At 43.5% G+C, this 25,600-nt stretch overlaps 1 protein-coding gene across 4 annotated transcripts in view; it reads left to right on the top strand.

The window, feature by feature from the left end:
- PDE1C (phosphodiesterase 1C) overlaps window positions 1-25,600 on the top strand; it is a 336,098-nt gene that overhangs the window by 107,684 nt on the left and 202,814 nt on the right. For 2 of the 4 annotated variants that reach the window (XM_076330828.1, XM_076330827.1), the window contains exons 1-2: window positions 6,461-6,602; window positions 7,135-7,237. The exons of the other annotated variants lie outside the window; for them this stretch is intronic. In XM_076330828.1, the coding sequence (XP_076186943.1) occupies window positions 7,137-7,237 (101 nt within the window). In that variant the 5' untranslated portion in view covers window positions 6,461-6,602; window positions 7,135-7,136. Of the gene's footprint in view, window positions 1-6,460; window positions 6,603-7,134; window positions 7,238-25,600 lie in introns of those variants that run through there. 4 annotated transcript variants of the gene reach the window in all.

Below are 25,600 nucleotides of genomic sequence, written 5' to 3'. Positions count from 1 at the left end.
ATGAAAGCAAAGAGAAATACTCTGCTGCAATTTTGGTTGGAGGCATTAGTGGTAAGAGAATAAAATATATTCTGGATTATTTATGCATGGACAGACGTATGAATACATTGTAGTCGTACTAATTATAGAACTTGTTATAACGCTTGAAGCTTTCATTCTGTCAAATCAGATTAATTGATGGGAGAAAATGCGTGTTCACACAGGTGATATGTAGGAATAGCAATAGGCAACATTTCAGCACGCTTCCAGCACCCCGTGCTACCCCTTTTCAGCACGGGGTAGCTTAGCTGTTTTCACTGCAGTCTGGCAAAGACTTCAGAAATCTTGCTGTTTGAAATTATAGTTCCAGTTTGCTTGTGCTCACTAAAGTGCTGTTTCTGTCAGACAGGCTGCTGCCTTGGAAGCATTTTTGGATGCGTTTCAGTGGGCCTTTTAAATGTTATTGCTATCCCACTTAGCTCTGGTGACGTCTGCAAGAAGGACTCTGAACTTTCCCACTCTTTTTCTAGACTTTGTTTAAAAAATAAAAGAAAGGAACTGTAGGTGCTTTTAAGGAAAGTTGTTGTTGGGGAGTTTTATCTGAGGACAGAGCCTAGTTTACAGCCGTGTGGTATGTCAGAGGTGGCTCTGACTATTCTGCCTTGGACTTGTTTTGTGTATGAAATACCTGTACCACCACCCTGAGAATGGCAGACCTACTCCTGCATGGGCAGGTATTTTGTCTGTTTTGCAAAGATGCCTGCCCTCATGGAGGTGCATTGTGGACGCTACCCTCCTCAGCTGCCTTTTAACACCTCTCTGCTGCATGTTGGCAGCATCCTCCTGCATCAGCAGTCCTACAGAATAGTGCACTTAATTACAGCTACTTCTCCTTCCTTACTAAGATCCTTCCTGCACAGGGCACAATCAAGAGGCTTTCAGCATGAATGCAAGTATGGTCTTGGGCTGAGGAAGGGGAGGCAAAGACCATTGCCCAAATCTATGTGCTGTGATAAAGGAGGAGACTGGCATAGGGCTTGTTTGGCCTGGGACCTCTGCGTTGCTCTTCATCCTTTGCTGTCACTGACAGAGCTGACCTAGTACCCTAGGAAGGGAGCAGGTGAAAGCTGTCCAGGACAGGTGTCCCGGCTCCTCTCCCACAGGCGAGTGGAGGAGGCAAGGCAGCTGCTTCCAGGGCTCAAGGAGGCCTCTTGCCCTGGACCCCATGCCAGGTAACACAGCAGCAGGGTGAAATTCAGTATCTCCCTTGGGCTAGACCTTGTTTGAAGGCAGCAATGGTGTCCTGGATCCCTCTTGCATCTCCTGAGGGACAGCTTGGAGAGGCGCTTGGATGCAGCACAGTGGGTTAAAGTTTGTGCAGTGCTGCTCCAGCTGTAGGGGCATGCAGTGCTGCATACACAGCCCTGTCTGACCTCCCAGCATGGCCTTCACCCCCTGGAGGCTAGGCAATGGATGTCTCCGACAGGCACATGGGGTTTTGCACACCTGAGCTCTCTTCTGCTTTGAAGACGTGGCTAATCCATCAGGAGGTGGCTTACTGCTGCATCTGTCAAATGATGGTCATGATAGTCAAGCAATTTAAATGGAGTGAACCAGATGGTGCAATTCCTGCCTTTTGGAGCTGGACTTGCTGTGTTCCTGTGACCTGCCACCTCTACGCAGCAATGTGAGTGCAAGAGCTAAAGCAGTGCTGTTTGCTCAGCCTATAAACTTTATTGTTTTGGAAGCTACTCTTGCTCACCATGAGGTGAGCCATCAGTTTAAGGACAAGGCAAGCAAGATGACATGTATTCATGGTAGATACTTACAGGACAAGTTCATAACATTTTACAGCCACAGCCACTGTCCTGGCGTTTGCTATCTTGCTGGCACCTATCACAAAATCAGACTGACAGGAAAGCAACTTTCTTAAGCGAGCAAAGGAATCCCAAACTTGAGCTCAAACATGGTGATATCAATATCCTGCATTTCTGTTTTGCCCTGTGTTACTCCCGGTGTACCTTAAAATCAAATGGGCAGAAAGACAGACGTCATATTTTGTATTGGCTTTACTCACCACTGAAAGGCAGTGACATGTGCAACACGCTAGCTGTTCGGCGGTGGGCATCAGTGTAACAGGAAGTAGTACAGGCAGTGAAGAATAACATTATATTCCACTGACACTGCAGGAGGAGTGTAAGCAGACAGCATGCTTCAAGCTGGTACGGGCATCTTTGCTCTTGTCGGAAAACTGCTTACTATGGCTGCTTATGCAGTTCTTTGTATCATTCAAAAGGGGTTCCTAGAGCAAACATACTGGGTTGTCCTTTGTAATGCACAAGAGGAAAGAGGACCATCTGGGGAATTATTCATGCTTTTACCCCTCATAACTTGTCTCTTTTCCTTGAACATGTCCCAACTTGACTCAGCTGCTTGCTGGTTATATTTGAGGATCTCACTCAGTTGCAGAGGACTGAAGATGGTTAACAATTGCAGCAGTGCTGTACCTGGGCAACTCCTTAAGAACTACTCCTAGGAAAGGATTTAAACTGCTTGGAGCTGATGGCTGATACGATTTAGCACCTAGCAATGGGAAGGATAACATTCATTAAATAACCAGCTTTCTGGAAATCAACATCAAGTACTTCAGAGACACTCCCTGGACCTAGTGTTGCAGGCATGTGGTTGAATGTCATCGCAAGGATGAGGTGACCTTCTCCAGGGCACAAGTGACCGGACTGCCTGAGGTGCTAAGCATCTGTGGTGCAACAGACCCAGGTAGTAGGTAGGATCCTCATGCTGCTTCAGCTGCTGGGAATTCCTTGTTGCCTCTAATGAATTATTGGAGTTTCTGTTATCATGGGAGGGAAAAAAGTTACTGTACTGTAAAATTTTGTTAAAGAAGGAAGGAAACGTCATTTTTAGGAAGTCTCAAATGACTTTTTTCCTAGTCATCTTCTATACAAAACCAAATGGAGAGGTAATGGAGACTGAAGGGGAGACACTCTTGCTAATAGCTTCTTTTATTTTGTTACTACAGTGGTGCTGTTGTGTGGGATCTCATTAGGGACCTCCCTCCTGCCCCAGCCCCAAATTGCATCACAACACTAGATCAAATGGGGCAGGAAGCCACCTAGTGTCTTCAGCAATTGTCTCGTCAGTGCCATCTCTGCCTGCATTGAGCAGATAAACTGATGTCTTTGTGTCAACTTCCTTCAGCTTCAGCTAAGTGTCACAACTGTAAAAATGTTTGCCTTTGGCAGGAGCAGCATCCTGAGACACATTCCTGATTCCTCTGTGGCTGCCTTTAGACTTTCCATTTGCTTCCACAGGCTCCAACACTGGTGTTGCTCTTGCCAATGCTCTTTCCTCTCCCAGTTCATGTTTTGCATATCACCTTGTTTCCTGCAAACACTGCGAGCCCCCTCTCTGCCCATAATTCCTGTAAATATCATTGCTGTGACATCACATTGGTCCAGCCCTCAGTTTCGTCAACAGTTGAGTGCCATGGCATTTTTGTCTGCATATACCTGATTTGGCCCCTGTCTCAACTTACCGGTTTTATTTGATTTTACAGTTAGCTATCAGAATGCACAGTCCTTGTATTCGGTAGCTTATGATCTCTTGGAGGTCAAAATACAATGAAATAAAAGGCTGTGCACCACTCAAGGCTGGGAGGATATCGAGGTTCTCCTGTATCACCTTTTTAACAGGATCCACTCAATCTTAGTTTAGTTCTTCAGATCTGTGGAGGTGTCCTAGCCTGGCACAGAATCTCATCGTTCTCTTTTTTCTTCTCTCAACCTTGCTATCTTTGCCTGCCCAATATTTCTTCCCTGCATGTCTGTCTTCATAACTATGACACTAGTTCATAATTTTTCTGATATTTCTTCAGTCTATAGTAACTTTGCTTTAATTCTTAGTCTCATCCCTCTCTATTTGCTTTTAGATATCAGCTGAAAATATTTTTTTTTGCTTTCCTTCATAACTTTTTCTCTTCTGTCATCATATATGTATTCTTTCTGGCATTATCTGGTATTTTAAATGCATAATTTGAATAGTAAATAATAACATGGTGAAGGTGAAAAGTACCTGGGTTCTGCTAATCTTGACTGGCTGATTATTGCTGAGGAAAGGAATGAGTTGCTGGTTAAATAGATAACGTACGGGTAAGGTACAGACATACAGGTTACACCAGCATCAGATTGTTGTTGACTTGTATTTTAGTCTTGAGCTGGAGCTGATATGTTTATCGTTTCAAGGGAAAACGTTATTTAAAAAGTGTATGGGTTGTGGCATGTTGGTAATACATCTCTGTTCTAATGATGATTCCTGGTAATAAGTGAAACTTCATGGAAAATGCTCCTGACTAAAGCTGAATGGGAAAAATGCAATTCTGTGCATCCAGCAATAGAATTGAAAGAGGTGTACAGCAAAAAATGAAGTGTAAATGGGGATTTTTGTTCTGCCGGCCACTTTATGTAACTGTGGTAGGCCACGTGTCCACGGGGTTGAATACCTGCCTCTGGTTTTCATGTGAGGTGTTTTTTTTTTAAATATCTAAAACCTGTAGGAGCTAAGGGTGAGAGAGCGTTGCCTCCTATAGCAAAAGAGAAATCTCAGCATCTCTGTGTTGATTTGTGCAAATACTAAAAGCTGCAAAGGATTTCCTTAAATGTGATGGGTTGCATTTGGAAAGTCTAATATCAAATGCATATTGTATGAATGTTAGCAAAATGATGCAGAAATAATGAAGGATGATAATGCCTTGCTTTTACAGTCTCCTCCTCATCAGGAGGGAGGATGAGGGAGTGGAACTCCAGATCCTTCCCGTAGGTAGGTGGTAACGCTGTGCTGGTTCTCAGATGGAGACACTGAGATAAGGAGTAGGGAAATGATTACCTGTCACCTATGAAACATGTGGCTGAGCTTCTGGGTCTTACTGATGAATCAGTAAGACTGGGTCGTCTAATTGACAAGGTCAAAAGTGCCACAAAGTTGGTAAAAGTCTAATAATGTAAGCTTTAATTCAGTATAGGCTGTTCTCTTTCTGTCAATATGATATAACTTTTTATGGAGCCGTGTCTAATCTCACTAGAATTAAAATGAACCCTGGCACTTTTTCTACTTTGGAAGAAAAGTTTAAAGACTTGTGGTTTTACTTCAAAACTTTTTTTAACTCTTCCCTCCCCACCCCACCCCGGTGAAAACTGCCTTTTGCAGTAATGGATGCAAGGCTTCTAGTTTTCCTGTGTATGAAAAGCACTCTTGAATATGCAGAAACAAGAGAGTGAATTGGTAAATTGTTGCACAAACTCAGCAGCACAGTTTCAGAGCCTGAGCCCAGTTAAATGCCCTTTTGCACACAACAGATCCCAAAGCAGAAACCCCACTGATTTTGTATAGATGTATAAATCTGCAATTTTATTTTTTTCCCATGGGGTAGGAGAGTCTCTGTGCAGGCAGGATGGTCTGTTTTTACTTTGCCTGGCTGGATTTTGAAGTAGTCAAGTTACATGACTAAGAACTGATTTAAGTCCTTTAAACAGGGCTTGCTTGATTAGGCTATTTAATGTATTCATCACATTTCCACAAGCTACTCAGATTGTCAGTGTGTGGACTTGCACAACTGAAGTTGGAAGTCATCACCATCGAGCATATTTTCACCGGAGCCTGTCTTCCCTCACATGGTGAACTCCTCTGTTGCAGGCTCTGCTTCTCAAGAGGCAACTTTTGCAATATGTGACAAAACGTGTTAAGGCTAGGACAATGTTTTAGCAGTTATTTTCTCTCTGCTCTAGTGGCTTCGGCTGAAAGCACCACATCAATAACCTTAACAAAAGAGATGAATGCAGGGGATCTTGGCAGAGTTTGGGAGGTGATTGATTGGGTCAGTGCAATGAAGGAAACCCCTGTCCTTCCTCCTGCCCAGAGCAGGAACCCTGCAGGTGTAGAGAGGGATGCCCCGTATCTTGGTCCCTGCTGTGCCTGGGGTCAGTATGGGGGTGCCTCAGGGGACCCGGAGGCAGGCGTCCTATTGCAGAACTAGGTTTTAACCTCCCCTGTGCAAACCTCTTGAGTTTGATCCATAGGTCCTGTTTCAAGCCTCATGCATTATGAATAATGTATTCTCTTTTAATGTATTGTTTGTGGTTCTTGTTGAAAGGCGTCGATATATCCGTGACTAATGTGTTGGGCTTGATCTCTCTTCAGTGTACGGACTTCCCCTGCCATGTTTTGGGGTACTTTAGGCAATGGTGTTTTACTGATTTATTTATTTTAAAAGTGGGTTTTGCCCCAGTTGAAGCCTTACAGCCTGTGCTGCGCGTCGCTCTCTTCTTAGGAAAGCAGGCTGACTGCAATGAAGCAGATGGCTGTTTGCCAGGAATGAGTCGCTCACTTTCTGTAATTTACCCTTCTTTTTTTTTTTTTTTAAAATGGTTTGGCTCGGTTGGGTTTTTAATCAGACCCAGCCTTTCTCCAATAGCCTGTTCTCTCTCACGCGCCTGTGTTCGTGTGTGTGCGGGAGAGAGGGAGGCAGAGAGAGAAGCCGTGCCTGGGCTATGCTGACAGACGACTTTTTCCTCAGTTGTCAGGTTTCAAGCCTGTCGGCAGCACTGCTGGTAAGTGGAAAAAAAATAATGCCAGGGCGGGGGGGGGTGAGCCCGGAGGGACCGTGGGCTGCCACTCGTGTGGCGGCCATGGGGGGCAGCCTCATAGGCAGCGTGCAGCTCTGGGACCAGTGCAGCCGCCTGACTCCCCAGCTGCCCATGCAGACAGCTCAGTTGTCAGCAAGGGATTTTCCTCCCCTCCTCCCTTGATAAAGATCCCTCAGCTGGTATTACTGATTGTATCCTTGGCTTATTGTGAAAAAAAAAAAAGGGGGGGGGGGGTGTAGAAAAAATCCGTGTGGGTTTGCAATCTGGAGATGAGCCTCTAATCCCCTTGGTCAGCCCGAGTAAGGTGGCATGCTGGCGCAGCTGCCCCCCGTGTACACCTGAGCGCTCTCGGGCTGCCCACGCAGCTCTGCTCGTGGGGAGGGGGGAGAAGTGGCTGCCAAAAATGTTGGCTGCTCCCGGGCAGCATTAAAGGTGGAGCGTGTGCGTGGGGCAGCATCCGTCCTTGCCGAGCTTTAACCAAAGCGGTAACCTGCAGCTATGGAGTCACCGACTAAGGAAATCGAAGAATTTGAGAGCAACTCTCTGAAATACCTACAGCCAGAGCAAATAGAGAAAATCTGGCTTCGTCTCCGAGGCTTGTAAGTCGTACTTTTTTTCATATCCTTCTCCCGTTTCCTCCCATTGTCAAAATTATTGTAGCACTTTCTTTTTCCTTTCTTGCTGGTACCTTCAAAATCTCCCAGGAGTTTCCACACCTGTTCTCCATAAATACAGTGACTTAATCTTAGCAATAGATCCATGTGCTTCCTTAAATTGAACTGCTTGTTACATTGAACAAACATTTTCCAGTGGGAATGTAGAAATGTCATTAATGAGGCATTGTAAGATATAAGCAGTTACTAAGATGCTAATTACTTTAGCTGCTATACTAGGAAAGTTTTGTTACAGCCTGAATGGTACTTAATTGGATCTTCTGTTTTCAGTAATGTTACCCTTAGATGCAACATACAGAAGACTTTTTTTCCCCTGTAAATGTACACCATTTCTGTCACTGACATGGTTAATAAGGACAAAATAGGCAGAGAAGGCACAATTGGAAAACATTCCTAACAGCATTTGTAATGGCAGCAAATTCATATTCCATGGATTGGATTGTACTTATTAATTTATACATTAAGCCTGACTTGCCATGAAATGATGGGACACTGCCTCCTGAGTAGAAAAAAAGTACCTGTGCTTAAAGAAGAACTTGGTGCTGCAGAAAAGTAAAAGTTTATAGGCTGTAGAGTTTGTGTAGCTTATTTAGAGTCAATGTCTGGCGTGTTTTTCAGATTCTCAGTATGTAAAATATTGTCTACCAGCAATAAGATCCATTACTGGCAGCAAAGCATTTATTTGCCCATCAGTTTTTGGGCAAGGCAAAGAGGAGCATTACCATGTTAAGTTTCATCCTGCCCTGTGTTCAGAACTGTTTGGGTTTTTTCTTCAGCCCTCAAGGGAAAGGGGGGAGGGAAGGGAGCAAGGAGGCTAAGAAACAGCAGAAGCAAGAAAATTTAGAAAGAGTCTAATAACTGAAAACAAATGGGTCCAAGTTAAACTTGAGTTGCTCTTTGAGTGTTATTTTGTGTGAGCAGCGATGGCATATTTTGTAAAGCATATCCAAAACTTCTGTAGGACTCCAAGCAGTCTAAGAGACGTGCATGAATATGTATTTCTTTCAAGGCGTCGCTCCAGGAATCCTGTTTTGTGAAGGAACTTAATCAAAGTAGATGACAGCTGTCTTGTAAGCCTTCCAAATAGAACAGCCACACAAAACAAACCCTCTTATTTTCAAGTCTGTGCCATGCTGTAGTATTAGGAGTCCTTGAATTTCTGTCTAATACGGAGTTTAGGAGCATGCTGATTCAGATTCCACCTGAAGTTCATAGAAAATTCTTCAGCAGCATTGTAGTTTAGGATCTCTCCTGCTGTGTCTGCGTATGCAGGCAGTGTCTGCGTATATACATCAAGCTCCGGTCTCCTCTACCTTTTGGAAATTTGGCAAAACTGTAAGACTTATTCTAGATATGTAATAACTAAACCTCAGGCTGTTTTTCAGTATAGCCCTTTCTGTTGGCAGTGTGTGTGAGTGTAACAAACACGTTCTTTCTCCTTCTGAGTTTCAAGATTTCTTTGCCTAAAGAGGAGATAGATTTTCTGTAGAATTCTTGATCACAAGATGAAAACTGAAATGTGTTCTGCTCTAATTAAAGACTGTAGAAGATTTTTCCATTCCTGGTCATTTTATGGAGGCTTTTAGCTTGTGCATACACACACACACACAAACTGGTTGCAAACTGAGGTTTGGCATCATGTTTCATGGTTTTTCTTGTCCATTTTTATGCAAGCCTATATGCGTAAGAAGAACCATTAGATGTGCACAGTCATCTTAATTAACTCTTAAATAAGATGCTTCATCCTGGAGAGATCAATACTACTTGAGAAGACGCCTCTCTTCCCTGCTCCTGGTACACCGACAGCCATATCCCACAGGAATCAGTTACAAGGCACAACAGTGCTACCAGAGCAGTGTTATACAGGTAGTGGGAGTGAGCACACTGCTGGCTGAAGCTGCCTGGGGAGTTGTAGTCTGCAGCAGGCAGATACCCAGTAGGTAATTTGATCCTGACACCGCTTCCTAAACCAGCAGGGCTGTGATGATTTAAAGTCTCAGGTGCTCAGCGTTGGGTTGGACATCTCCTTGGTAGGACTTCACCCGTGGCAACTCTGGTACCTTCCTCCGTCTTCCCACCCCCAGTGCCAGCTGGTGTGTTTACTCACCGTGACTCAGTGGATGAACCAATATTCATCACCTCTTGCAATACCTGGCTTTTCCAGGGGGCAGGGAAGGGGGCTCTTAATTTTCACCCCGTCTCAGCCTGCTTGGTTTGAAGGGAATGGAAACCCAAAGGCTGCGAAGGGGTGGTTAAGATGAGGCTCTTTTCAGACTCTCCCAATGTAGTGTGTTCTCTGCTTAAGCAAGTCTGGTGAGGGCTTTTTTGCTGTGTGCCTGGTACAGTTCTGTCCTGCAGGATGGTTGGCCTTTGGAGGTTTGGGCATGGGGTGTGTATTTTCAAGGAATAGGGAGGTCTTTTGGACGGCATGCAAAGGGCAGGTTTTTGTGAGGCTGAAGCCAGGTGTCTGTTGCAACATGAGTCATATGTTTCTGTAAGAGCCAGACAAGATATTGAATTTGCCTCTGGAGTGGAGTGGAAGGATTTCCTTCACCTTTCCCTTGTGTATCTCTCCAATACGTCAGGACAAGCTCTCCTTGGTCAGGACAGCCTAGTTGCTTTGTAAGCATAGCAGTATGAGGCGATGATCCTTAGGCCATATACAGATTCCTTTTGCTTTTACTGTTTAAGAATGAGCTAAAATACTAATTCAGTAACATCACTGAAATATTTTTACTTGCCATATACATATTCATGGCTTAATGATTCTGTGCAGCAATTTATAAGAGAATCAAGTCAGTGGACCTATAGTGTTTTCTCAGATTTAAGGGAGCGTGATAAATTGCCTCACTGGGCAGTAGGTCATCTGTGGCAAAATATTTGGGTGTCTCAAACCAGGGATCTACGAAATAAGCATGATCTATTAGATATTAATTTAGGTTTAATCACAGCTTAGAAAAGGATCTTTTAGTGGTTTATTAATAAACTTTCAGGAAACGTTTCTGAATAAGCTGTTTCCTGGGCAAAGGTACCATTAGAGGTATATGAAACTCTCTGGGGAAAATCTTGAAAGTTGAGAACTGACAATTTTGCCCTTTTTTCTTATGTCATGCCAGAATGTCAGGGATAGGTTTACTTCAGATTTTTCCTTGTAGGAGCTTACTCCAGCAAAACGGCTGCATGTACCAGACATGCAGCCATCAGGGTTTTGTCTTCCCTGGGAAGGAACGCACCAGCTTTCCCTGCAGCAGGGACCTCCCAGAAACAGACCCGCTTCTGAGTTTCATCGTCATCATAAATGAATCAGACTGGAGCAGCTTCACATCCCTTCAGGGATATCTCAGATAGGGCTTTCTTTCTTGGCTGCCAGAGGGCTGCATGCCTCCTTGGAGTGCCGCTGGGCGCAAGTGGTGCCTCCCTACCACCCCGTGCCTCCCCGTCCCCACAAGCACACACACGGTCTCATTCCCTGGCTGCTGATGGGCTGCCAGCCACCTCTGCACACCACTGGTGTATACATGCACTCCTGCTGAATGTGTGTTTAATTCAGGAGCGGATCTCCTCGGTTCCTCGGCTGCTGCTGGGCTGCGGGGATGTCCGTTTGTTTCCTCGTGTGGGGCCTGCCTTTGAACAGTTGCCTCTTATTCCAAAGCAGTGCTCACTCATGAAGGCTGACAAGCTCAGCCTGCAAGAAACTGTGTTTCTTAAGGATGTGTTGATTGTTTGCTTATGGCTTTCAGTAGCTGCTGCTGCCAGAAAAAGGGTCTTGAGTCTCTTGCTCTGTTCTGTCTTCCTTGCCCCATGGATCCTGTACAGAAGGCAGTCTTTTATTCAGACTTGCCTTATTCAGCTCTGGGCTTGGACACTGTATACACAGGAGTTACATATGAGTCCGCCCTTCACTCTCCTATGATTGCTATTAACTCTGTTAAGCTCGGGACCTTCTGCTCTGCAAAACGTAGCGGTTAAGATTAGGTGGGACCCATTACAGGGCATTGTTAGCAGCAGAGCTTGGAGACCTGATTTCAAAATATGACTGCCTGGTTGCTTTTCAAGCTGACGGTTTCTCTAGGGAGGTATGAGCAGTGGTGGCTGTGTTGAGGTGTTCTTGTTTTAGCACTTGGACCCCTAGCTGTGGGACTGTGAACTCCCATCTTCTAATTAGGACTCTTAAAGCTCCATGAAGTGGCTTCATTCACCTCCCTATTTCTCAAGAACAGAGAAAGCAGTGAAGCCCTTTTCAACACTAGGATTAGGTGTCGTGTCTGATGGCATTGAAGAATGAAGAGGCATATATCCAAAGAGCTTTGCTAGTTTCAGTAGAGATGTGCTAGTTTATGGCAGCTGAAGACCCAGCTTGGAGATATTTTCGGTTTGATTTTGGTTGCTTTTATGCAGAAAAATAAAACATTGGTTTCTAGCTATTACAGTAGTACCAGCATCACTGGTATGTGCTGGTGCCCCTGCAATGCTTTAAGCATTGCAGAAAGAGAGGAGAGAAAATGGACTTTAACCTTCTTCCTAGTAGCTGGGATTATAATGTTAAATTGCTAAATACATAATAAATCCCTTCATTGTCAGTGTAGTACTTTCTTATGCTGCCAAAGATGATGTGACAAACAGCAGCAATCTCTGAACTGCGACTCAAATGTGATGCTCGACTTCGAACTTGTTCTTTGGACTCTCCTGCTCAAACCTGTCAATGTAGAATTGATCTAAGAAATCTGATGGGGAAAGAAGATAGAAACACATGTAAATCAGTGTCTTTGAAACTTCATGATTTTGCTGAAGATCTGGAACAGTATTTCAGCACTTAGGGCATATCCTCAGCTTCCTTTGCAAAGCACCATACATCCTATTGACGGTGAACAGGTCCCAGTGCAAACATTTGTGTAAGATCCAGATTTGTTCTTGAAGTAAATGGTGAAGCAGCAACTGATTTCAATGGGAAAACATGGAGCCTTGGTGACTGAAGACGATCTAGCAAGTGTTAGAGTGCTACTGCTCAGTTATGTTTCCCTGGCTTATCTGTATGTGCTCTACGATATTTTTAGGTTTCCTTAGTTGAAAAATGTCACATACAGAACAGCTGGTTCTGCCAGTGACAGTACCCTGATCTGCTTCATTTTCATTTACATGGCCATCGTAAACAGGAAAACAGAGAGCTCCCTTCAATTCCAGAGGCACGCTCTACACAGTGGGCTTTGTCCCCAAATATTTTAGCTGGCAGCAGATAGTAGAGGTTAAAAAAGCCCCTCAGAAAGCACCACTTTGTTAGGAAATGTGTAAATTAGTTTTCAAGTGGAAAATATGCATATGCTAATTTGTTTCCGGAGGTGAGAGAAGCACTCGGGCTGTCTTTTGGTCTTGGTTTCAGTCCTCCTGAACCTCCTGAGGGTCTAGGTTTAAACTGAAGCCCTGTTCACGCTGGGAGCAGAACTGAGCTACCTTCAACTGTACTTAAATACAGCTGCTGCCACCCTGTTTCTCGTTTAGCTTTCCTAATGATCATAGACAGGGATTATTTGTCTGAGAACCATGTCAGGAAACCTCTCTGTAGTCCTCTTAGGTCTGAATTTCACTTTTCCTGTGGTTGTCATGATTCCTAGAAGGATTAAGAAGGTCTCACTGGTTAGTGAGTGGGTGCTGGGTATGTGCTGGAGGCAGCAGTGCTCCAGTGTGGCCAAGAGATTCTTAGTTTGGGAGAGCTACTCTGTGGGTATGAATGACTCAACTAGTTTTAAGGTTTGTCGGGGTCTGGTTGATCCGTAATATTGTTCTCCCCATAGTGTGAAGAAGGGCTGAATTTTACCATTAGACTAACCCATAACAGCTTGTTTTATACTGCCTGCAGTATAGTCCTTGAAGGAGCAAGGGGAACAGGAGAAGTGCTGCCAGCTGCTAATCTCATGCCTGACAAATGGACAGAGGAGAGAATATGTTCTGCTATTCTGTTAAATAGCAGAACAGCAACTTCAGGAAAAGTTAATTAAAAAGTACGGTGTTTGGAGGTGTAGTAATTCAGTAAACTGATGCATTTTGCCACAGTCCTTCCGTTACTTTGTTCCACCCAGTGACTTTTATTTGAATCTTAAATCAATAGATGAGTCCTGTAGGTAACGAAAGAGAGAAGACTTCATGTTTAAAACTAAAATTTTGACTAAGAAATAATATACACTCTCTAGTTTTTGCCATAATCATCAAAAAGCTTTTATTCTTCTGGAGGTAGTACAAATGAATCATACCTGCAGCCCAAAAAGCAATTATTTATTTCAGTAGTCATAAAAAGAAGACCACAGTCTGTCATAGAAGAAAGGGGCTCTCTTTGTAATATTAAATTCAGTGCTTTTCAAATATCACTGCTATAAAGCTTTCAATCCTGCATATGAAACAAGGATATGAAAAAAAGTTATTTTGGGGAAGATGAATTTAAACCTAGGGTTAAAGGGAAATTAAGATCCTCTTCCTGGAATTCTTTTTTAAAACTGTCTCGGTGGGATAGGAATCCATACAGAAAGAAATAAAACCCGATGGAAGACAGCACTGAAAAATCCTCTGCATATGTGTGTGTGTTTGCATTTTTTAAAGGCTGTGAGGCCAGCTCATCTCCTAATCTGCCAGCTTTTGGTGGATTCAAACACTATATTAAACCCAACTCAGCCCTTGAAAGGATTTTCATTTAGTGTGTTTCTTTTTCTTCCTGCAATTCATGTGAGATTTTCCTGTTCCACTCTCTCTTGTCTTGTTCCATCAAAAAATCACTTCAGCCCCTTCAAAATACTAGAAACCATCTGACTCTGATCCTGACTGGTAGATGAGGGAAGATAGAAGTTCACATATTAGGGCTGACCCATTAAAACACTATAGTAGCTGTGAAACATACCTCTACAGATGCGAATTGCTCTCAAAACACTGGGGATTTGGATAAAGTGGAGGTTTTCTAGAAGGGCTTGTTTGGATTCATAAGGCTGTTTTTGATCTCCTGAACTGTGCTGTAAATACTGGAAAGAACGACCTCATTGATACCAATGTGTTTGCGGGGGTGAAATGAGAATCCAGTTCCTGGTCCTTGGAGTGTTTTTTTGTTTGTTTTCTTTGAAAAGTTAGGTTTTCCAAGTAATTGATGGCTTGAGAAAAGTTGTTCAGCCCCGTGACAGTGCAAAATTTTCTCCGACAGTGTTAAGCCCAACTTTGTGCTTAAATTTGAATTGTAGCTGAGCAATAGTCCTTCCTCCAGCAGATTCAGTACTGCTCCAGGCCTCTGCCAAAATTTGTCTGCAGTTGTCTTGGATATTTGAAAAGCAGATTCGTTTTGAAGGTGTGATTATAAATACAAAGAAACCAGAATTAAAATTTTGCAGTAGATTAAGAGTGCAGCTCAAACTCTGGTGAAACTGGTTGTAATAAACTCAGCTGGTTGACTTCAGTGGAATCAGGATTCCTCTAAAAAATTGGTAATGTCCATGTTGGGGATTTTTGAATTTTCCTGGCCAAGAAAGGGGGTACAGAGCTCTCAGAGAGCCATAGCTCTACATGGCTGTCAAGAAGAGGTTTGAAAGGCTGTGTCTCTGCCAAGGAGTCCAATTCATGTTACAGCAGTCTGCCTTGCCTTCTTTGGGAGGACCTCCACACCTAGCAATTGGTGACATTGGGTGGAGAAGCCTATGTGAGCTCAGGCATGTAGCAGGAGAGGATTGTCATAATCCTTCTTGGAGAGAGAGATGTAGGAGACAATTTAGTTATTAAGATGCATATAGACATGTATGATAAGTTCCATGCTTTTCTTCCATATCTGTCAAGCTGTGGAGTCATTTTGTTATTAATGTGACACTTTGAATGGCTATTAGTAGGTCTGTGTCATCACTTTAGGAGTGATTTCTTACACTCCTAGGGACAGATACTATTCATGCACAAAACTCTAGCCAAGACAGAAAGTTGCACAATATCCATCTGTAGCACGAATCCTGTCTTGGCGCAAATCTCATTTCAACACCAAGATTAGCACAAATTAAACATAAGATCTGTGCAATTTTTAACAGCTAAAACTGTACAGAGCCCTTGAGCTACAGTTGTGGCATGCAGGGAGTCCCTGCAGAGCGCATGGCACAAGCTACAGCAAGCATCCAAGGGCAAAGGAGCAGAAGTAGAGCATAAATCCCCTTGCAAGGCTGAGCAGTTCAGATGGTTACTGTAAATGATGCTCAGATCACACTTCCTCCCATGCCTCCTGTGGAGCAGCTGGTTTTCTGGGATTCACTAGCAGTAAGCAGTTACTGGTGTCTGCTAAGCAAAGAGTCTGAATACACAATTTAAATATGCTCCTATACACATATTGATGCAGCAGGGACAGCTACAGTCAGATGGGAGAGCTCTCTTTTTTTCCAACTTGCTTGAAAAGTGAAAGGAGAGGAAGCAGTGGGGGTTGAGGCTGGGAGGGTAGAATTGGGAGATCATCTACAAAAGAGCATACTGACTCATAGAAAGGGTGGAGAGGAGAACCAGAGAGAGCTTTTAAAAGAAAAAAAAAGGTGGTGGTGGGGAAGGAGATAGTCCTGTGAGTTATTCAGGTCCCTACATGTAAACGTCTGTTATATGTATTTACTTCCAGATTAAAACAGCTCATAGCACAACGTATGTGCAAGTCATTTAGGAGTTTGAGTTTTGCTGAAAATCACAGGGACAAGGGCTGCCTGTAAGGGCATTTGAAAATGTCGCCCAGTCTGTAGAGCAGTATTTTTTGCCTCACTCAGATTCTAATGGGAGACCTTGAAGGAAAGCCTGCATGCTGCAAGAACACCTCTGGTTATAAATGCGGCACAAAACACTGTTTCTGTGTCACCTTCTGAGCATGTCTTCGTTCAGGTGAATGAGGGTCTCTTCTTCAGGAGGGCAGTGCTTTGTTTCTTTAGAGGATGGGGGAACTTTCTTTGGTATCTTGGCCACATTCTTGTTTTAACACCAGTCAAAATTCTCCCTCCCAGTGTTCCTGTTAGCATCGTCTGGGCAATCATCCTTCCTTTCCCTCTTTGCACTAGTGTTCCAGGTGCAGAGAGCCTACGGATTTGGATACAGTTTGACTGGATGTGTAGATGAAGTCATTCATGTCCTACAGAGAGTGTCTTTAAAGTGCTTTGCAGAGAAAGGCTTTTGTATAAATGCTCAGCGATCTCTAGAAGACCTGTTTCTAATTTGCTCAACTGCAGTGAAGATATCTTCTTGCAAATGGAGAAGAATGAAATTCCTGTGTTATGCAAATTTGCTGAGTAACTTGGAGTAAATTATCATAATGGTCCCACCTAGCCTCACAGTCTATGAAACATCAAATTGCATTTTGAATTACCTATTTACCTTATGGAGGCAGATCTGCTCCTCTTCTGGGCCAGAGGCAGGGAACTTGGCTCCTCCCTTGCAGCAGCCGAACTTCTAACAACTAGAGTTGCTGTCGCAACCATGGCACCTGGTATGTGGAAAGGACAGGACTTGCTTATTTAAATACATCTTTATATCTGAGGCTTCTGAAGACACCACCCCCCTCATGGTTGCTGTGGCATCTAGATACTTGTGAGACAGCTGGTGACAGCATGGAGTAGGGCCTTAAGGAATAGAAATCTCGCACAGCCTCCTCCATTCTCTGTATGCATGCTCAATGCCTGTTCCCATCCACCCACCCGTCCGTCCCAGTTCCCTCTCCCCAAGTTTCCCCCTGTGTGGGGAGGAATTCCCACGCTGAGACCACAGGGCAGTGTTTCCGAGCTGCAGACAGGGGCCGATGCCGCCTCTCTCCCCCTCCTCCTTCCTCTCTTCCTTCCCTCTGCCCTCATGCCTAATTCGGTGGAGCCAGCTGTGTGCCATACACCTGTGTCATTCATGCCTGGGGGGTGGAGGAAGGAAAGATGGGCAACCTTCCTTGCGCTCTGCAGAGAATAATGTTGTAGTGATGCAGAAACGGTGTTGACAGCGTAGCAGGCAGTCTGCTGAAGGTGCTGAGCCCTGCTGCAACCAGCAGTTTTGAGGATAGGAGCGTCCATGAAACCAGTTTTCCTCTGCAAACAGGCTTGCACTGGCTATCCCAGAGGCCCATCGTTGTTCAGATGACTTCTCTCTGTAACGTCCCTGCTCCTGGAGAAACACAGAGTGCTGGGAAGCCCAGAAGAAGAGCATTGGCTTTTTACAGGAAGTTTAAATGTTGCCTTTTCCTAAGAGTGACATTTAATAATTGGTCTATTAATGAGGAGGCACTGTCAGGACAATAGCAGTCCTGACTCGCTATGCAAAGTAGCGTTGCTAAAAGGCTTGAATAATTTTTAAAAACTACCAGCGTGCTGAAGGAAGGGTTGGTTGGGAGGTGGGGATGGGGAAGTGAACCTTCTTTTGGAAAGGGAACACTGCATCTTTGTGCAGTAATTTTTTTGCGCCATGTTTAGGCTTGTTCAACAGTAATCCGAGTGTTTCAGCCTGTAACCCAGAGTCAGGAGAGGGCCTGGCACAAAAACATGAGATTTAAAATTCTGCGTCACACCAGCTGTCTACTAACAGACAGAGGGGGTGGGTTGTGTTCAGGGGGAGGAAAGTTGGAGGGGGAAACAATAACAAGCAACGGTCTGGTAGATTTACTAGAGCTTAGGGCAAGATGCAGATTTGTTTAGTGACTTCACGCACATGGCTGGTCTGGTCTGATGTAATTCCAGTCCATGTTTCCTGTCTTGATATTTAATCCAGGGTATGAAGAATGATACCCCCCCTCCCCATCGTCATACACGCTGTAACTAATCACAGAGCTACCCTGCATGAAACAAACTGGACAGCTGCCTGTTTGGCTCCTGCAGAATCTGAATATGTTCGTTTTAAATAGTGGCAGTGATTAAAGTAAGTTTTTAATCTGTACGTGCTTGATTCTTCCAGGGTCTAACAGCTTTTTGCCACTGGGGGAATGGAATACCAGTTTAACAGTGTTATGTGCTTCCAACGTACACGATACATCAATATTGCCCCTATATGTGCTCTGCAAAATTCTGCTTTACCTTACTCCAAGAGGAACTGTTGTTCCCTTTTACACTCCTTGTTGATATGACTCTTTTTCACAAGCTCTTTTCTTAGGGAAACTAACAGGATACAACTAAAGAACGCACAGGAAAAGGTTGCGTATATGCTCCCTTTTTTGAGACATTGTAATAGCAAGGAAGCGGCATCCCACTTGCGGAGGTCAGTGTTGCCGTGTAAACACACTGTGAAGCACATCTATGCTCAGAGCAGTGGGGAGGTATTCTTCCCTCCCGGTCCCTCCGATCCCATTGTGCAGTAAGTGCCACAATCTCTTCCAGTGGGAGAGGCTACAGAATAGGCTTGTTGAAGTACCACCCATCCTGTACTTTGCAGGTCATCACCTTTACTAATTTCAGAGCCAAATGTTCCATAACTTATTTGGAGTGGCCAGCTAGAAAGCAATGCTCGGTCAGACTAAGTATATATGTATTTTTCAAATAGTAAATATGCAAAGGTCATACACTGTGATGATTTGACATCCTTTTTTTTTTTTTTTTTTTTTTTTTAAGCATGGATACTGGGAACTGCTCTATATTCTTTTCAGACCTCAGGACTTTATTTTCCTGAAATGTACTTTCCTGTAACTGGATTTTTATGAGCATGCACTTTTCTGGAGAATATGATGTGTGTGAAGCACAAAAGAATTTGCTTGTTGTGTACTAAGAAAAAGCAGAACGAGCAGTAGATCGTATTCTTTTCAAAGGATTAGATTTTCAGAAGCAGACCCATTTTACTTTTTACTTCATATTTTTCTTCAGCTAAATCCACACCAATTGCAATGGCAGGGTTTTTTTTTGTTGTTATTTTTGTTTGTTTGTTTATGGGTTTGTTTGGTTGTTTGTTTTTTACATGAGCAGTGATGGAAAACTGAGTAAATATAGAGGAAGAACCTCAGGATTTCAGTAATTGTACTGTCTCTGTACAGAATCTACATGAATGCAATCATTTTTAGAAGTTTTTAGAACAACATTTGCTGATTTTTTTTTTTTTCTTTTCTGTAGTTAAGGTGCCAACACATTAAAATCCCAGTCCAGTCTATTGCCCAGTACAGGGCAGTTCCAGTACTGAATTTGAGTTTGCCCTTCTGATTTGGCCTTACTGAAAATGTCACTTGGTGATGAAGCTGGAGCGCTCAGCTGTCCCCACAGGGTTTCCAGTGCTCCCTGCAGAATCTGATACCTCAGACTGTCTTGCTCAAAACCTTCCTATACATACAATATTCAATGCAGACTAATTAAGTAAACTTTTCCTATGTTGCTTTTTCTCCTCATTTGGTATACATACTGTGCCATGGAAAGATACACGGCAGTTACCTTGCCTCTTCTGATAGCTAGTGGTGTTTATCAAAGTTTGAGCAAGCCATGATTGCCCCTTTTTGAAATGAAGCCAAACAAAATCATGACAATTGATCATAGATCATCTTTATGTCAGCAGAAAATAAAACACCTTTAACTAATACACCTCTCATGCTACTACTTGAATAAAAGCATTATAGCTGTGTAGGGTCCTGCCCAACCCTCCTGCCCAAGGTCAACAGGTGGCTGCATCTACACTGGCCGTGGGAGATGAGATCAAGCCATGGGTCGAGTTTGTAGTGCTAAGTAGGTGAAGTCAGTTGTATCCTCTTTATCTGCAGGAGCAAATTTTGAGAGCAACTCCCTTCTTACCACCTCCCTTTCCCCCTTCCTCCTTCCCGCTCCCCATACTTGAATCCTTGCTTTGCTAGGGAATTGGTGCTCGGCACTCTGGCTGTGTGAACCACGAAGGAATTTGGACTTGAGTGCAATTTAAGGTCATCAGCTCTCATGAGAGCGTAAAGTATAATAGCGTCGTTAATGTCAGTCCGCTCAGTTCATATCCATAACACCCATCCGTAACACCTCCAGGCTCTGTCCACTCTTTACTAAATGGATAGAGAAGGGATTGCAGCTACCTTGAGCTGTACTGCAGAAGAAATTCCTCACTGCCTGTGCTATCAGAGGCTTTTCTGTAAGGAGAATTTAAACACATTGCCTCTCCAGCTATGCTTCACGTGCGCATCGGTAAACACCTTAGACCCCAAATGACCAAGCAGGAAACTGGTTGTTAAGCCACAGGTAAGAGACCTATCATGGCAAAAGGTCACAGTGAAGCAGAGGCAACACAAGAGACTTCGGTTGATTGTTCGTATATCCTAATGATTACGATCCATTTTGGAGATGAAGCTGTAAGTTTCTTTTTTGCCCAGTTGTTTAGAAAACTCAATAGCTAGACTGGTGAAATCCAATGGTCAGCCAGATCAGGTAAAATTTATCAAAATAGCGTTTTTCTTGGGCAAAATCAGTGAGGATATTTTCTGACCTTGAATTATTTACATACATTATTTACTGATTGCGAGTTGAGCGCAAGCTTCATTTCCACTTTGTAGCAGTATTTCTTGTTTCCAAGATGTGAATGTTTTCCCCTCCTTTTTCAGCTGTAAATCTGTTGTGCCTCTCAACTGTCTTGTCTCCGGTTCTACTGAAATCATCGTACCTGTTTCAAGTTGTGAACGTTTCTTGTCTGCCTGCACCGCACATGCCCATGCTTCAGAGCATGCAGACTCTTCTAAACTACTTAAAATGAGACAAGTGACTGCCTTATCCTCTCATGATTTCACTATGTTCTCATGTAGTTCAGGGTCCAATTTAAAATGACTCCTTTTGTTTTTTAAAAATCCCACATAAACCCTCCATCAAATTTCAAGTACCAGTTGAAATCTTTTCTTCTTTCCTCACCCACTTCTTACCATTTGTTCTCCTCTGCTGTCACTCTCTCTGTGATTGTATTGTTTTTAACTTAGCACAGTATTCTGGTAAACAGCCCATGTGGAAGAAAAAATAAATAACTTATTTTTTTATTGACTAGACAGTGAGTAAAGCAAGAAAGCTGATTTTCCTGTTTCAATTAAGGAATTAAAAACCCAGCAGGAGTTGATGGCATCATACCCTTTGAAGTCTGGCGATCTCAATATATTTCTGAGTTCTGGTCAGGGCTCCCACAGGATCCTGAGCTTTGACAGATGCCGGTCCGTAGTCTGTGCTGTGAGATTGGGTTTTCTGAATTGATTTATACATGGTTATTAATATAGGCTTTGGTAACGTAATGTAAATGCATCACTAATCCTGTGATGATGATGATTTATTGGTAATGCACTGCATGATTCAGAATATCAAGCTGTTGGAAGAGAAGATTTTCAATTTATTTAAGTGATCCCATCAGTCAGAAAATCTAGCTTGATCTGAGCTCCCAACCTCCTCTCCCTGAGAGTGATGCACAGGGGGACGGTGCCTACCCCCAGTACAAACTGCTACGCCACCGTGATACAGCCAGAGAGGGCGCCTGGGCTCAGAAGCTGGGAAATGCTCTTGATCCTCCTGCCTAGACATGGCCATCGAGGTGAAATCCTGGGGATTCTGGACTGATGAGCTGGAAGGATTTGGAGACAAAAGCAGTAAACATGAATTGTGGTTGGCTCTTACAGAAAAAGGAAGGGGAGGGATATCGTTCAGTAAAACCATAGATTCACTGATGGGTAACAAGAGAGCAGGAAGAATCTTCCAGATTTGACCTGTAGACAGACTTGTTTCTCTTTTGCCAAATTTCATCGCTTATCTCACTGTTGGTTTGCTAAACTATGAAACAGGCTTTTAGTAGTGTTATCTTAATGCCTATTCTAACGTCAGAAGCCCAGCTCTGGCAAGAAAGGAAAGAAAAATACCTGTGAGAACATGTATGTTACGAGGTGGATGTTCCACTCTGGTAAAGTGGCTTTTTCTCTCTGCGCTTCTGAATGAGCTGGTGAGAGGAGCCCTGCAGGGAAGCAGAGATGAATAGCCCTGGCTTGCGTGAGCTACAGACGTGGTGGGACTCCAGTACTGAAGGACAGACGTTGTTGGGTGCTTTTGTTAACGGATTATTAAGCTCCCACTCACATCTTAAAACATGCTAATTATAAAGCTTCTAAATATAGAAGAGGAAAAGTCCCTCTTTCCCCTCGAGCCTATGAATAACTCATTTTAAATATTTGCTTGTGGCAACTGTTTTCTTTAACAATTGTGGTTCCTCTGAAGAAGTAGCTTTTGTAAAATGTTCCTCTTCAGGCAGGAGTTTCCTTTCTCTGCACATAGCTCCGATCACATTTACCAATGTCAGTGACAAAAATAAGGGTACGGCAGGCAAGCTCTGGCAAGGCTCACTGCATCAGCTGGAGGAGTTAATGTCCTAGTAGTTTCTTTTGCCTCTCTGCCTCCACCATGGAGTGGGCAGTAAGGAGCATGCCTCAGATGCAGCAGTACGAAACCCAGCGTCTTTGCTTAAAGCCACCGTTGTTGGCAGTTTAAGCCAAAAGGCTGAACTTTGCACTGAAGCAGCTGATGCCCAGGGATGCACTCGCGTCTGCTAGCTGTGCTGTGAGGGTGCTGACCCGTGGCACGGCACTGCGCACGAGGTGGCTGGGGGCAATATCTTTTTAAGCCGCTACAGCAGGTCCACTTTAGCTAGTCTCTCAGTGCCTTAAAAAGTTGTTGCCCTCTTTTTCACGAAGCAGCGTGGATCCAGCATGAAAGCAGACACTGCGTTAGATCCAGGCTTGTACATTGTCAGCCAATGAAGGGGGGAGCACAGGCCACCGAGTTTTAAGGACTTCAAAATATCTATCTGGCTTGCTAAACTGCTTTGACCAACTGTGTGCCCTCCAGACCCATTGCAATGGCCAAGCAAAACAAAATGCATTAGATTAAGCTACTGTGAGCACGAATTCTGAGCTTCAGCCCAAAAACTGAGTCACTTGGCCGTCTCAGCAGGCTAAGGACATGCTTGTGGCACTTGGCATTCCTAAGCTGGGAAGTGTTAACTCACTGAAGAGTGTCACCTGCACTCACCTGTGTGTACCTCAGGTCATTAACCACACATCCATCAGCTGGTGGCCTAAGGCTGATCACTGCACTGAAGTTACGGGTCTGCAGAGACCTTACCAAGAGCAGATATAACTCTTAGTCTCTAGCAGCAGTGTGTGAGTGGAGCATGATGTTCATTAACTTTCAGATTTTAGTATAAATTTCCAGGGATGAAGTTAGGCAAAGATCCTCCTATTACTTCTGCAGCACCCACAGTTTTACTCCATATAGTGAAAAGATGCCATTAATACCAAACCCTGTGGAATAAATGTGGAAGAACAACATGTTAACCAAGCCACTATTATGAGTAAAAAAATTTAAGTGGTTTGGGTAATTCTTCGGAGGCTGTGTAGGAGTGAAAGAGCAATCTAGCTCGTTGATATTCTGAGTTGTATGATTATGGGGCAAAAACAGAGCAGTTGGCAGAGTTACTTAATTCCCCCAACCCCTCCGCCCTCACTCCTCTCCATACCTACTCAGTCGCATTAACTCACTCACCTCTCAGAAAAATAAGGCCTGAGAACGTCATTAGACACAGTTTCAGACACAGTTTTTGTGTGTTAAATTATCTTAATCTCTAGATTTCTAGGTGCACAGGAAGGGTGGGAGCTTTTTGTAACAACTCGAAAGTAGTGTTATTTGGGCTCCAGTTATGCCCCACTGTCATAAATTGATGTGCAAAACCCTGTATAGCTAAAGCCACAAGCCTGAAGAGCTAACAGACTAATGGAGAAGAGTCTGAAGGGGAAATACAGGAAGAAAGCAATTTGCCTGAGGGTGCACTGGAATTAAATGGCAGAGGTAGAGACGTAACCCTGGGAACAGATACTTAGCCTTAAAGAAGTTGACGGGCATCGAAGCACAGAGAGGAATTTTGCACGTCTATTTATTTCAATGGGAGTTGAGTGCCCATATAGCTGTGGCTAGCTACATCTTATTGGTGTTTAAATGCCTTCAAAAGTCTGTCCTAATTTTATGTTGGGCCAGTATATTGTGTTGTTCCTCTGGCCACAGGAAGGATTCATTCATCCCCAGAAGAGCAGATACTGAAATAGTGAGCTCAGCTCTCTTGTTGACTTCATCTCATTTGAGTCAGAAATTTCATCCTACCCACCACTTTGTTTAGTTTTGATTGTTACAAAATACCTATTTTTAAAACTCTTACTGGGTTTATTTTCATTAGGCTCTAGCAGCCTTCTTGTACTAGGACTGACTCACTTCATACTACGTTCGTGCAGGTGTAATTGCATTAAGTTGAGTGAAGTTATTTCTAGGTTACACTAGTAATATAGGGCCTACCTAGTGTGAGTCACCTGCTAATTCTCTTCAGCATAAAAAAAATCTACTGTGTTCTAATCTATTTTTTTAATGTAAGCTAAATGTAGACCTATGAGTAATACATTCCACAGCAGGTAACAGGAGTTGAATGGATGTGGCAGTTCTTCTAGCACGGCATGTGTACAGCGGGAAAAGAAACTAAACTTACACAGATTTGGTAATATCAATAAGCTTCTCGCAGGCATGAACACAGGACAGCCCACAGGTGTGGGAAGCTGTAACGCCACTTCCTTTAGGTCTCTCTCATTCTTTTGCTCCTGGGAAAGAGGTATAGCTTGGGTTTGTTCAGAAAATCACATCCCTTGAGCTTGACTGGAAGACGTGTGTCTGTTTCCACGTTTATCCCAGAGCATCTGTTAAAAGCAATTTAGCAGCCAGCTCCTCTCTGCATAGACTCTTCCTGGGGAGATAAACCAGGATAGCTTGTCCCACATCTTTTTTTAAAATAACCAACCGAAAAAAACCCAACACCTAACCAAACAAACCCAAGCAAAACCAAATCCCCACCCTCCAGTTTCCTCTTGTTTATTCACACATGGTTGTTGATTGCAGCCAACCACTGATACTGGCAGTGGTATTAAAAGAGGCACCTTCTAATTTCCTTGTTTGCAATGATCTTGTTTAATGGTAGGCAAGCGTAAGTGGTGGTTTGTAAGCATAAAGCAGATAGATGTCAATGTTGTCTGTGTTTCCAAAAGCAAGCTGAAGGCTATACTTGGAAACAGCTTTATGTTATCAACACTGTCTTTTTATAATGGTGAGTAGAATTGTCAGACCTTGTTTTTGAAATGCTGGAAGTTCAGGCATACAGGAATTTTTTTGCTGAATATCAGAAGCTGCTAGTAGTGTTCCTTTTAAAGCAAGTGCATGCAGTAGTGATACCGAATCTATAAACAAGGGTTCCTTTAGTTATAGTCTCTTCAACTGTAACATGCAAATTCAGTGCCAGTAAATGCAGTCACTAACTTGGTACATGTAAACCTTGACTGTA

This window comes from Aptenodytes patagonicus, chromosome 2 (genome assembly GCF_965638725.1).
Source record: "Aptenodytes patagonicus chromosome 2, bAptPat1.pri.cur, whole genome shotgun sequence".
In the NCBI taxonomy this organism is placed as follows: Eukaryota; Metazoa; Chordata; class Aves; order Sphenisciformes; family Spheniscidae; genus Aptenodytes; species Aptenodytes patagonicus.
This window is presented reverse-complemented; position numbering and strand designations above follow the sequence as displayed.